Below are 12,861 nucleotides of genomic sequence, written 5' to 3'. Positions count from 1 at the left end.
ATTGCAAGCAGAGGCATCCTATAAGAAGGTGTCCAGGTGTTGCTAGACACATGGTGATACGGGAGGAACGCTGCACAGAGAAGTGAGAATATATGAGTCTATCTAAATAAACATCATTTTTTCCCCCAAAATAATAGTAATGTGTAGCTGGGTTAAATTTTTGGTAAATTTAACAGGACTATCAGAAAGGGTGAAAGAAGAGAGTAAATATCGAGGAAGTGTTTTAAAATCCTTGTACTAACTTGGTAAGTGGTAAAAGAAATAAATGTAGACACAAAATGTAGCAAAGGTAATCTTTTAATCTCTGGGGTAACTGAAAGAATACTTAAAGATGTACAATTGAGACTGAGGGGAGAGAAATAGGAAATACAATTATTAATTAATCAAAAAGAAGCCAAACATGAGAAAAAAAATATGAGAATGGACAAATGAAAAACTAGAGGAAAGAATACATTTGAAGAGAAATACATCAATATGTCTCTTCAGAGAGACAAGGCCACCCCCTCTCTGCATGCTGTTCAATGTTGCCCTGGAGCTCCCCAGCCAGGGCAGGCTGTCCCCCATGTGTGGGTATACATGTATATTTTACATATATGATTAGAGAGAATAAGTAACATTTTAGTTTTGCACTATAAACATTATTATATATGTGGAATATGAAAAATAATCTGTAGATAAACTAGAGGAACTATTAAGTAAATCTATGTTCAATATGAATACTATTACTATCTACCAGCAAAAAAACAATGATAAATAATGAAAATGTTAAATGATTCTATTTACACGGGCACTGGGTGTGTACAGGATCACTGGAGGCTCAAAGCGAGTACGACAGCATTATAAGAATGGGAGGGGACACTCAGAGACACAGACGCAGACACACATGGAGGGCACTGTGTGAAGACACAGAATACACAGAGGGGAGATGACCAGAGGCAGAGGCAAAGCGATGCTCCCACCAGCCAAGGAATGTTGGAGGCTTCCAGAAGTTGGAAGAGGCAAGGAGTGCTCCCACCCCAAAGGCTTCAGAGGGTGCTTGGCCCTGCTGGACACCTGGCCTTCCAAAACTGAGAGAATCGATGTCTGTTGTTTTAACCCATCAGGTGATTCATTACTACAGCCCTAGGAAATGCCCTGTCCACCTAAGTTTTGTGCAGAGCATGTGGCCCGGCAATTCAACTCCTAGAAACAGATGCAAAAGAAATGCGGGAAGTGTTGACAAAAGAATTCATCCAGGACCATGCATAGCAGCACTGATATCGACACAATCTCAGCAGAATGAATGAAAACTTCAGTATGCCATGAAATGTGACCTTGTGAGGAACAGGACTAGAGCTGCACACACGCGGATGAACTTCACACAGGATTGAACAGAAGGAGCTAGACATGAAAGAGAAGCTGCTTTATAATTGCACGTAAACAACGTTTAGGAGGAGGCAGAACTAAACGAGGCGTTTGAGATCAGGACAGTGCTGACCTACATGGGAAGTGCCATCTGGGAAGGAGGGAGAGCAGCCATGGGCGGCCGGAAATGGTCACTCCCATTTGACCGTTCCATGGCTGTGTTTCCTCCCCAAAATTCATCCGGCCAGGACCTATTATTGAGGCCTAGGAATGGGTCATTCCATTGACTGTGTTACTCTTGGGTTAAATATTTTCACACAAAATAAACAGAGGCCCCAAAAGCTCCTCAAACCTACCTCACTCCACTCTTCACAGGGTCCACCTCTTGCTTACAATACCTCTCAAAAATCTGACCTACAGGTAAAATGAAAAACATCGCAAAGCTTCTAGAAAGAAACAGGAGGAAATCAAGATGGCTTTGTGCTTGGTGATGAGTTTTTAAATACAACACTGAAAACACAGACCTTGAAGGCAAACAAGCCTCAGACTTTATTCAGATGAAACCTCTGCTCTGAGAACCGAGCTGTGAGGATGCCGAAGACAAGCCACACGCTGGGAGGAAACATCTGCAAAACACGTCTCTGGTAAAGAGCTCGTACCAAAATACATGAAGAATTCTTGAAACTCAGCAACAAGGGAACAACCCAGTTAAAAAGTGGGCCAAAGAACTGAAGAGAGGTCTCATGGAAGAATATATACAGAGGGCAAATAAGCACACAGAGGAATCCTCAAGATCATTCATCATTAAGATATTGCCAATTTAAACAGCAATGTGATCCCACTGCACACCTGTTAGAATGGTGAACAGCCGAAACTCTGACAACAGCCAACGCAGGCAAGAAGGCAGAGCCCGACGACCTCTGGTCCGTTGCTGGAGCACACGCAAAATGGCACGGCCATTCAAGAAGCGAGCCTGACAGTTTCTTAGGAAGTTAAATATAGCCTCACCATATGATCCACCAATCACACTCCTACATATTTATCCAACTGATTTGAATACTTATGTCTACACAAAAACCTACATGCAAATATTTATAGCCGTCTCATCCGTAATCTCCAAAAACTGAAAGCAACCAAAATGTCATTCAAAAGGTAACTAGATAAACAAATGGCAGTGCTGTTATACAATGGAACATAATTGGAGACAGAGATGAGCTACCAAGCTATGCAGAGAGAGGAAGGAAATCACCAATGCTTGCACCTTGAGTGCATATTTTTCATGTGAAAAAAGTCAGTCCAAAAAAGGCTGCTCACACACTGTGATACCAATATTTTCAAGTATGTGAGAAAAGGCAAAACTAGAGAGATAGTAAAAAGACCATCGGTCACCAGAGATTGGAGGGGAGGGAGGAGGGCTGGACGATGAGACAACAAGGACTCTCAGAGCAGTGAAACTCTTCTGCGTGATGCTGTCATGGGGGGCATACGACACTGCATATTTGTTATAAGAGATTTGGATCATAATCCCAAAAGATGCAATCCCAAACTCCAAAATCCTGAATGTTGAAATCCCAAAAGATCAAAATCCCTCAACGAAAGTTGGGAAAATTTAGTAGGGAACACTCATGTCATTGTTTATCAGGTCACAGAACAATTTCAAAAGAGGAGCAGAGACACCATTTAGAAAATTAACGTAGGCCGGGCACGGTGGCTCATACCTGTGATCTCAACACTGCGGGAGGCCAAGGCAGGTGGATCGCTTGAGCTCAGGAGTTCAAGACCAGCCTGGCCAAATATGGGGAAACCCCGTCTCTACTAAAAATACAAAAATTAGTCAGGTGTGGTGGTGGCACCTGTAGTCCCAGCTACTCAGGAGGCTGAGGCAGGAGAATTGCTTGAACCCAAGAGATGGAGGTTGCAGTGAGACGAGATCCAGTCACTGCATTCCAGCCTGGGGGACAGAATGAGACTCTGTCTTGGAAAAAAAAAAAAAATGAATGTGAATTCTCTTGACAGAGAGAGTCATATCCTGAGAGAGAGAAAAAAAAGCAGCTTTTCATTATGATGCAAGACTCCAAAATATAGTTAATGGTTGTGAACAACGGCCATCTCTTACGTCCACCTTTGTGCAATTGCCTGTAATTCATCCCTGTAATACACGTTTTCATATATCAGATTTTCTTGTTAGTTTTATTTTAACTTGCTTGTTTTTACTATTTTAAGTGGTCAGATTTTTTTTTTGTACAATTTTCTGTGCTATGAATTTTATCATTTCTGCATCATTTCCAATACTGGAGGTGTAAATTGTGCTGAGACTTTAGAGTTCTAATTCGTTTTATGTTTGTTTTTTGTTCGTTTTTGTTTGTTTTTTTTGCAAATTTGACTCTACAAGAGCACACAATCACAATATTACATTTTGTATACGTATTGCCCATGTATGTACAAACATTGAAACTTCCTCATTAAACGGAGAGATGTCCTTTTTGTACATCTACACGTACGAAAAATGAAATTTCCCGGGATCTCGGTTCTTTGGTAACCATCATGGTGACCCCATCACAGTTTCTGACAGAACTTCTCAAAATACTTAGGTTGTTCATTGCAGTATCTTAGATGACCGCAGCTAGTGAGCTGGGTGCTAACAGTCACCAGCCATTCTGCTACATGTTTATACATTTCCCTTTTTCACCAGTTTCTTTTCTCTCCTTTTTTTTTTTTTTTTTTAAGATGAGGTTTCACCCGGTCACTCAGGCTGGAGTGCAGTGGTGCACTCATAGCTCAATGGATCCTCCTGCCTCAGTTTCCTGAGTGGCTGGACGACGGGTGTGAGCCACCTGTCCTGTTTCATCACAGACACAGCTCATCTTTTCTTTCTTTCAGTGTTTTTCTTTTCTTTTCTTTTGAGATGGAGTTTTTCTCTTGTCACCCAGGCTGGAGTGCAGTGGCACAATCTCAGCTCACTGCAGCCTCCACCTCCTGGGTTCAAGCGATTCTCCTGCCTCAGCTTCCCGAGTAGCTGGGATTACAGGCACCCACTGCCACACCCAGCTAATTTGTGTATTTTTAGTAGAGACGGGTTTTGACATGTTGGCCAAGCTGGTCTCAAACTTCTGACTTTGTGATCCACCCTCCTCAGCCTCCCAAAGTGCTGGGATGACAGGCGTGAGCCACTGTGCCTGACCAGCTCATCTCCTCATGACTGTTATGCCCATCTGGCTGTCCTTAGTTTACTGAGTGTTTATGCTTGCAAAAATATGTATGTGATTATTGCCTATTTTATTTTGTAAAGTGGCCTATAAAGGCCACTTTTTAATGCACTTTTAAGTGGAATGGAAAACAATCCATTCCACTTATAAGTGAGAAAATGTGGCCGGGCATGGTGGCTCATGCCTGTAATCCCAGCACTTTGCGAGGCTGAAGCGGGAGGATCACGAGGTCAGAAGATCAAGACCATCCTGGCTAACACGGTGAAACCTCGTCTCTACTAAAAATACAAAAAACTAGCCGGGTGTGGTGGCGGGTGCCTGTAGTCCCAGCTACTTGGGAGGCTGAGGCAGGAGAACGGCGGGAACCCGGGAGGCGGAGCTTGCGGTGAGCTGAGATTGCGCCACTCCAGCCTGGGAGACACAGCGAGACTCCGTCTCAAAAATAATATAATAATAAATGAGAAAATGTGGTATTTGTCCTTCTGTGCTTGGCTTTTTTCATTTAGCATAATGTCTTCCAGATCAGTCCATGTTGTCACAAAATACAGAACACTTTTCTCTTTTAAGGCTTAATAGTATTCTATTTTATGTGTCTGTGTGTATATATATAAAATATATATGTGTGCGTGTCTATATATAATATATATGTGTGTGTATATGTGTGTGTATGTATAATATATGCGTGTATATATGTTATATGTGTGTATATATGTGTATGTGTGTATATATTATATGTGTATATATAATATATATGCGTATATATAATGTGTGTATATGTGTATAATGTAGTATATGTGTGTGTATATATACATATATAAAAAACGTTTTTTAATCCATTCATTCATTGAGAAACTGTTAGGTTGACGCTATAACTTGTCTATTGTAAATAATGCTGCCAAAACAAAACAAAATAACAAAAAAAAAATAGACAAATGGGATTATATCAAACTATAAGGCTTCTGCACAACCACAGAAACAATTAACAGTCAAAAGACAACCTGTGGATAGGGAGAAAATATTTGCAAGCCATACATCTAAATACAGGGTTAATACTCAAAATATATAGGGGACTCAAGAAAGAAAATAAATGAACCAATTTTAAAAACTGGCATAGGATCTGATAGATATTTATTAAAAGCCAACATACCAATGGCCAACACATATATGAAAAAATGCTCAATATCACTAATCATGAAGGAAAAGTAACTTACAATCACAATGAGATATCCACTCACACCTGTCAGAATGACACTATTATCAAAAGGATGAAGGATGCTAAGTGTTGGTGAGGCAATGCAGTAAAGGGGGCCCTTTACGAAACTGTACTAACTGGGCACAGTTGGTGGGAATGTAAATTAGCACAGCTATTATGGACGACTGTATGGGGCTTCCTCAAAAACCTAAAAATAGAACTACTGTATGATCCAGCAATCTTAGTTTTAGTGTGTATCCAAAGGAGTTGAAATCAGCATGTCAAATAAATATATGCCCCTCTGAATCTCCAGCACACACAGAACCCCAAGCCGGACCTGGGAACCCGGGCCCAGAGGATGCAGGCTCAGCCCTGCCCTCCAGGAGCGTCAGATAAAGGGAGATGGGGCATGTTCAGGGACAGCCCGCCACAGGGTGGACACCAAAGGGGCCAGGGCTGGGGGAGCATGGGAGCTGGAAACCCACAGGGGCCCTGGTCTCACTCAGTGGTGCCCAGAACAACTGAAACCCCATGACTACCCAGGCCACCTGCCCTTGCACGTGAGCCTTGCTGAGTGAGCAGCCAGAAAAACCACAGGTGGAAAGGACCTTGCCAGCCCCGAGGCTGTGAGTCTGTTTGGAGGAAACTCAAATCCCTTGTCCGTAGTGAGGCAGGAGCAGGTGCCGCTTCAGGGACAGGGCTTAGGACCTGTGGTCAGCGAGCCCCTCCTCCCTCCTGGGACCTTGCCCTCAACCAGCCAGACCCCTGGGGCCTCAGCCTGCCTCACAAGTGGCGGCTCCTGCACCCCCAGCCCCTGCCTGGCTCACTGTCCCCTCTTTGCCAGTGGGCTGCTGTTTTTGAGCCTTCGTCTGGGAGGGGCTTCCTTCCAGAGGCCTCCCCCATCTGCTAGGCAGCCCTGCCCTCCCTGCAGACCAGCCTTCACTATAACTGTGTCCCCCCAGAGGGTGGCTCTGTGAGGATAGGACAGACGCTGAGTGGATGTCACATGGTGACCCAGACGCAGGGATCCCTCAGCAGACAGGAGAGAGGAAAGAAGGCTGGGCTGAGGCCCGTCTCTCAGGAGCATCTCAGGGGGGGCATACGCTGGGTGCCGATAAGCTCCGAAAAGGCTCACGGTGGCTCCAGCACCCAACCTGGGACATGGGATCGCAGATGGCCGGGCGAGGGTAGGGTAAGCGGGGAGCTGTTTGGAATTCCTTGGAACTGAGTTGAGGCTCCCTTGGGTCTGTGATGTTTGCAGCAGGAGAGTGACGTCCCTGAGAGGTTGGCCCTCAGGTGTGTGGCGAAGGGGCCTGAAGAATGTGGCAAACGCCGTCAGCTCCACGCCGTGACACCCCCATTTTGTTTACACTTTCAGGGGATCCCTGGCCCATCCGTTTGTACTGCTACGACAAAATGCCACAGACTGGGTACTTTTTATTTATTTATTTATTTATTTATTTATTTTATTTCTCTTTTTTGAGGCAGAGTCTCGCTCTGTTGCTGAGGCTGGAGTGCAGTGGCGCACCCTCTGCCTCCCTGGTTCAAACGATTCTCCTGCCTCAGCCTCCGGAGTAGCTGAGATTACAGGTGTCCACCACCACGCCGGGCTAATTTTTGTATTTTTAGTAGAGACGGGGTTTTGCCATGTTGGCCAGGCTGGTCTCAAACTCCTGACCTCAGATGATCCACCCGCCTCGGCCAAACTGCTGGGATTCCAGGTGTGAGCCTCCACGCGCAGCCAATTTTTAATAAACAGAAATGCATTAAGTCACAAAAGCCCCACCTCACAGGATGGCCGCACTGGGGTCGGGTGTCCAACTCAGGCTTTTGCGGGGACTCCTTCAAACCACTGCAGCCCCCAAAGGCCCTTCATGCTCCTGCTGTCCATGCTCCAGGGTGAGAATTGGGGAGCAGAGTGAGAAGGGAAAGGGACCCAGGACTAAATCCCGGGGGGGCTCACAGGCACCATCGCCATTAGCTCGGCCACATTCAGCTTTAAAGGAACCCACAGCCCACGAGGCCGACACAGCAGCCCTGAGGTCCACACAGCCCTGGAGGCTGGGAGTCCGAGAGTAAGGTGTTGGCAGGGCTGGTGCCTGGGGAGGGCTCTTCCTGGGGGCAGACAACCACCTTCTCACGGTGTCCTCATGCAGCAGAGAGGGAGCCCTCCGGGGCCTCTTCTCATGAGGCCGCCAGTCCTGTGGGATCAGGCCCTCTCTCCTACAACCTCATTTAACCCTAATCACCTCCTCACAGGCCCCATCTCCAAATACAGTCACACCAGGGGCTAGGGCTTCAACCTATGGATTTGGGGCACGTAATTCAGTCCATAGCAGGCTGCAGAGAGCAGGAGGGGGCTGCAGATGTCAGCTGAGAAGGGTCCTTCTGCAGACCACCCAGGGGGAAGTTCCCAGTCAGAGGGAGAGGAGTTCTGGGGGTCAAGGGGACCATCAGCCCTGTACTGGGAGCGACCTGGAAGCTAAACTGTGTGGCCACCCCATGTCCCATGTCTTCCCAGCACAAAACGTGCCCTGCCGAGTTGATTTGCTCAGCTCATTCTTATTTTGAAACAATTTGAAGCATGAAGAAGAGTTGCACAAATAATGCCAATAACTCTGGTGCCGCCTTCCTGGGGGTTCTGGTGGTTCCAGTGCACTCCACATGTCCCCCCTCTGTCTGTCTGTCTGCCTCTTGTGCACACACATCCTGTTTCCTGATCCACGAGTGAACTACCCTTAAATTCTTCATGGTGTGAAGATAAAAAGTTCCAAAAATCAGGAAATCCTGTCTCTTAAGCAAGTCACAGTTAGCACCTTGGGACATCCCACACAGCCCCGGGCTCTTTTCTGATCTGTGGTCTGTGGTGGAGCCACTCCACACCCCAAAGGAGGCCAGGGAGACGGTGCCATGGGTCGACTGGGACACAGGCCCTGGCCCGCTGTCCCTTCCTGGCTGTTATCTGCTTGATTATTTGCGTTTTCTAGATATTTTCACAACATCAAAAATTATATTAATCATTTACATTCCCCACCCCATCTTTTCCAAAAATCCAGGCCACAGACGGGCCACCTGCATGGTCACGGCCTGGAGGCCCCTTGCAGATGCAGAGTTCCAGGCTCCTGCAGGCTCAGGGAATGGGAGGTACTGGAGTCAGGGCCCTGGGCTTGGTGTTTTATCAGACTTCCTGTTGATTCTCCAGCACAGGGAATTTTGAAAACCACCCGCTACGCCTGCACTTTGGTCTGAAGCTGGATATTGGTTTAACCAGGGTGTTGTGAGCTGCTCATGACTGATGTCCCTGGAAATATCTCAATGCAGCTAGTAGGATCTGACTTGTACCTGGAGCCTTCAAGTTCCCTTATCTAGAGCAAGGTCCACAAGCCAGCCACGCCCCAGCTCTGGAACGGCCCAAGGGCTCAGCAGGCCAGTCGCCGTCAGTTCCAGAGAGACCTGTCCTCTGGGTCCCCTCTGTTGCAAACCTTCCATCCTTGGACACTTGACGAGTTTTATGAACAGACAGTGCATTTCATTGCCGGGATTATTATTTTTTTAATTTTGAAATTAATAATCCAAGATTCCTCTACATATTTTATGAAAAGCTCTATCTTCCATTTAATGAGCTCTGTGTGACTAATCAGAAAATAAAACGGATAAAGTAGAATGATTTAGCCTGTAAAATGAGAAATGAAGAAACAGAGTAGCACATTAAACTCAGATGGGCTAGATTTTTCTGGAGTTGACCTTGGAGATGGTTTGGGGTGAGGGAAGCTTTGGGGAGGGCAAAAGGTGGCCTGGAGCAGTGGGGCATGTCCAGAGGTGGACACCTGGAAGGCACGGTCCTGCTGGCCGGGAGCTGACCAGTACCCGCAGCCCTGCAGCCTCCAAGAGTGGGGCAGGAGGTGACAGGCCATAGGCACCTTGGGGGTTTCACTTATGGGTCCATCCCCTTGTCAAATGTGCGAAATGTGTCCTGCCCGGGAGGGAAGTCCAGGGTTGGGCAGAGTCTCCGCGCTTCCACCCCAGAAGTGTGCCCTCTAGTGGAAGAGAGTGGGTGCAGGCATATTCCAGAGTTGACCAAGCTGTTGGCCTCCGTATTTGTTGATGGTTGGCTTGGCTGTAAAGGCCGAGCTGTTCAGGTTGCAGTCTTTAATTCTCTGGTCTGGAACAGAGTTCCCTTTTGAAATGCAAATTTCCTGGAGCCGAGATCTTGCCAAGCCACCGTCCTGCATCCTGAGGACTGTGTACCCCAGAGGGAGGCCTGTCTGAGAGCACAGAGGAAGTGGGGAACCCAGGGGCCGGAGGCATCCTGCAGGGGCTGCCTGGCCACAGCCCTGGGCTGGAGCCTCTCTCTTCCTCCCACCCCTGCCCTCTGTTCTCAGTGCCTGGCATTTTAAATGGCTGCATAACTGTTAAGACTGTATTTACATAAATGGCCAATAAACATATGAAAAGATGTTCAAACTCAATAGTAATCAAAGACATGCAAATTAAAGCAACAAAGAGGTTGATACCTTTCTCTGTTTAGCAAATTGGCAAAGATTAAAAAGAACGATAATCCCTGGTTTGGGTACCAGTGTGGGAAAAGTTGGGCACTCTCCCCTCCAGCTGGTGGGCTTGTCAAAAGCTTCCGCTTTCCTGGAGGGGGATTTAGCAACCTGCAGCACATGCTAAAATGTGGAGACTTTTTACATCCCTTCACCTAACAATGCTGCTGCCACGCGTTTATCATAAAGAAATGATTAAGTGAGATGGCAAGGGTGACACGCTAGTGTACTCATCACGGCATCAGTCATCACAACAAGAAAGGGGCCCACCAGTGTGAGCAAGAGGAGGGCATGCCGTTCTTGGAGGGCCGCCTCCTCTGCCATATCCTAAAGAACAGGGCACATTGCTATTTATCGACATGGAACAAAGGCTTAGTAATACAGGGTTCATGAAGAGAGCAGGGTCCAGAACCCTCTGCATAGAACTCCCCATTCATACAAGTGTTAGTGGAATGACTACTATGTGCCTAGAAAATTCTAGATGCTGAAGCTTCCAGCAGAAATAAGCCACCTAAGGTTTTTGCCCATAAGAAGCAAGTACAGAAAGACAATGTATTAATCTCCAACAATCACTGTAACAAGTTCCCACAAACCAGGGGACCTGACACCAGAGATCCTGTGTCTGGCGATGGGCAGGCCTTCCTCTTGCTGAAGGTTCTGGGCAGGATCTTTCTTCCTCTCGCAGCTCCTGGTGGCTGCAGGCCTTTCCTGGCGCGTGGCTGCGCCACTCCGATCTCTGTCTCCGTCGTCAAGCCTCCTTCTACGAGGAAAATTTCCAAATTTTCCTCTTCGTGTAAGGACATCAGCCATTGGATTTAGGAACTAACCTAATCCAGAATGATTGCAATGTTAACTTGATCACATCTGCAAATACTCTATTTCCAAAGAAGGTCCCATTCACAGGTACTGGGGGTCGGGACGTGGACGTATCTTTCGGGGGACGGAATTCAACTCACGCTCGATGGCCATTACAGGTAACAGTCGTCCTGCTACGCACCCAGCCCTGAACGCGGAGAATCCCTTTAGCCTCCAGAGCAAACCCATGAGTGACGCAGCACTGCAGCGCCACTTCACAGACAGGAGGTTCCGGGGCTCACCCAACCCTGGGGCCCACAGTGAGCAGGTGGGTCTGGGTCCTAACCCCCAGTCCCCGGGGACCCCAGAGCTCAGAGCAGCCCTGAATACATCCTCAGGCTGCTGTGTGGCTTCAGGAGGGTGCGATTTGGGGGTGAGGATGCCCCATCCCCATCATGCATCTCTCCTCCCCCTCCCCAAGCACGGCCCCTTCCTGTTTCTAGAGATAACCAGTCTCTGTCATTTTCTGGCCATACATTCCTTGTTTTTCGTTTTCGTTTCACTGCCATGTCTACATCCCTGCAAAGCAAAGCACAGGTTAGTCTCTGTGAACTTTATAAAAAGGGAGGCATATTTCACGTCCCTTTCTGCTGCCTGCCTTCCTCCACGCAGCATCGCAGGTTTAGGGATTCATCCTGCTTCTCCTAGATCTGGGATTCCTTCATTCCTGTCACTGAACTTACCACAGTCCGTTGATTCGTTTTGCTGCTGAGGTGCCTTTGGCTTGCTCCCCCTGGGGGCTGTAATGAGACGTGTTGCTGAGACCGCTGTGCTGTGGGTCCCACAGGATGGGGGTGAGCTGCTGGGGTGCACCCCAGGTTACGGGGGGTCCCACCCGCACCGTGAGCACAGCCCCCTCCTCCCTGGAAAAGGTCAGACCAGTTCCCAATGGAGCTGCATCGGGCTTAACTCAGTTTTCCCCTCTGCACTTTACAGAACGCTTACACATTCGAACATGTATTGTTTAAATAATTACATTATTTTGGAATGGCGTAAGCCAGTGGGAGAGAGACAGCAGCGTGGTCTCATGTTGGAAAGCTTCGCCTGACAGCCACAGCCACTGTCCCGTTCCCAGGGGACTCTGGGCCTGGGGTCCTCACGGGGGATTCAATGAGCCGCTTCCATTACGGGGCTCAGCCGGGCCTGCTGTGAGTTCAGTCCTGGGTTCAGGCTTGCTATGATTGCTGTTGTCATCAAAACAAAACCACTTTCATTTTGGAAAAATATTAAAGCCACGACAAAGGGCGAACGGACAGAGGCCTGTACACGGGGCTCCACTGTCTTCATAGGGTCCAAGGCAGGCACTTTTCCCCAGCGCAGGGGCGCAGGGCGGAGCCACCACCCTGGGTTCCAGAACTGTGTGTCTTGCTCTGTCCCAACCCCCAGTGTATGTGATTTCTGCCTGCACGAGGCCAGCCTGTTAAGAGAGAACTCTGCCCTCTCATCTCAGGGACCCAGAGCCAGCCTAGGACAGAAGCCATCCAGTGAATTAAGCTGCTCAAGCCATGCTGTCCCAGCCAGGTCCATGTGTCCGAAACCAACTGAAGGCTGGGACCCGGTTTCCGCTCAGGACTCAGTGGAGAGCCCGTGCCCCTGGGTCCCGTCACCTCCAGGGCAGCAGTGTTGGTGACTGTGGCCCTCCTTTCACAAACCCACTGTCGGGGCTGGACTGCACCCCCAAAGTCCACGTGTGGAAGCCCTAACCCCCAATGCCTCA

At 47.9% G+C, this 12,861-nt stretch overlaps 1 protein-coding gene across 3 annotated transcripts in view; it reads right to left on the bottom strand.

Moving 5' to 3' along the window:
* Positions 1 to 12,861, bottom strand: part of TAFA5 (TAFA chemokine like family member 5) — a 324,865-nt gene that overhangs the window by 30,806 nt on the left and 281,198 nt on the right. Inside the window, exon 4 of one of the 3 annotated variants that reach the window (XM_011754870.3) lies at positions 7,249 to 11,116. The exons of 1 other annotated variant lie outside the window; for it this stretch is intronic. In XM_011754870.3, the coding sequence (XP_011753172.2) occupies positions 11,105 to 11,116 (12 nt within the window). In that variant the 3' untranslated portion in view covers positions 7,249 to 11,104. Of the gene's footprint in view, positions 1 to 7,248; positions 11,117 to 12,861 lie in introns of those variants that run through there. One more of the 3 variants, XM_011754868.3, reaches the window with a different exon arrangement.

The sequence above is a fragment of the Macaca nemestrina genome, chromosome 15, assembly GCF_043159975.1.
Source record: "Macaca nemestrina isolate mMacNem1 chromosome 15, mMacNem.hap1, whole genome shotgun sequence".
Lineage (NCBI taxonomy): Eukaryota > Metazoa > Chordata > Mammalia > Primates > Cercopithecidae > Macaca > Macaca nemestrina.
The sequence above is the reverse complement of the archived record's forward strand: the minus strand, read 5'-3'. Positions and strand labels throughout refer to the sequence as shown.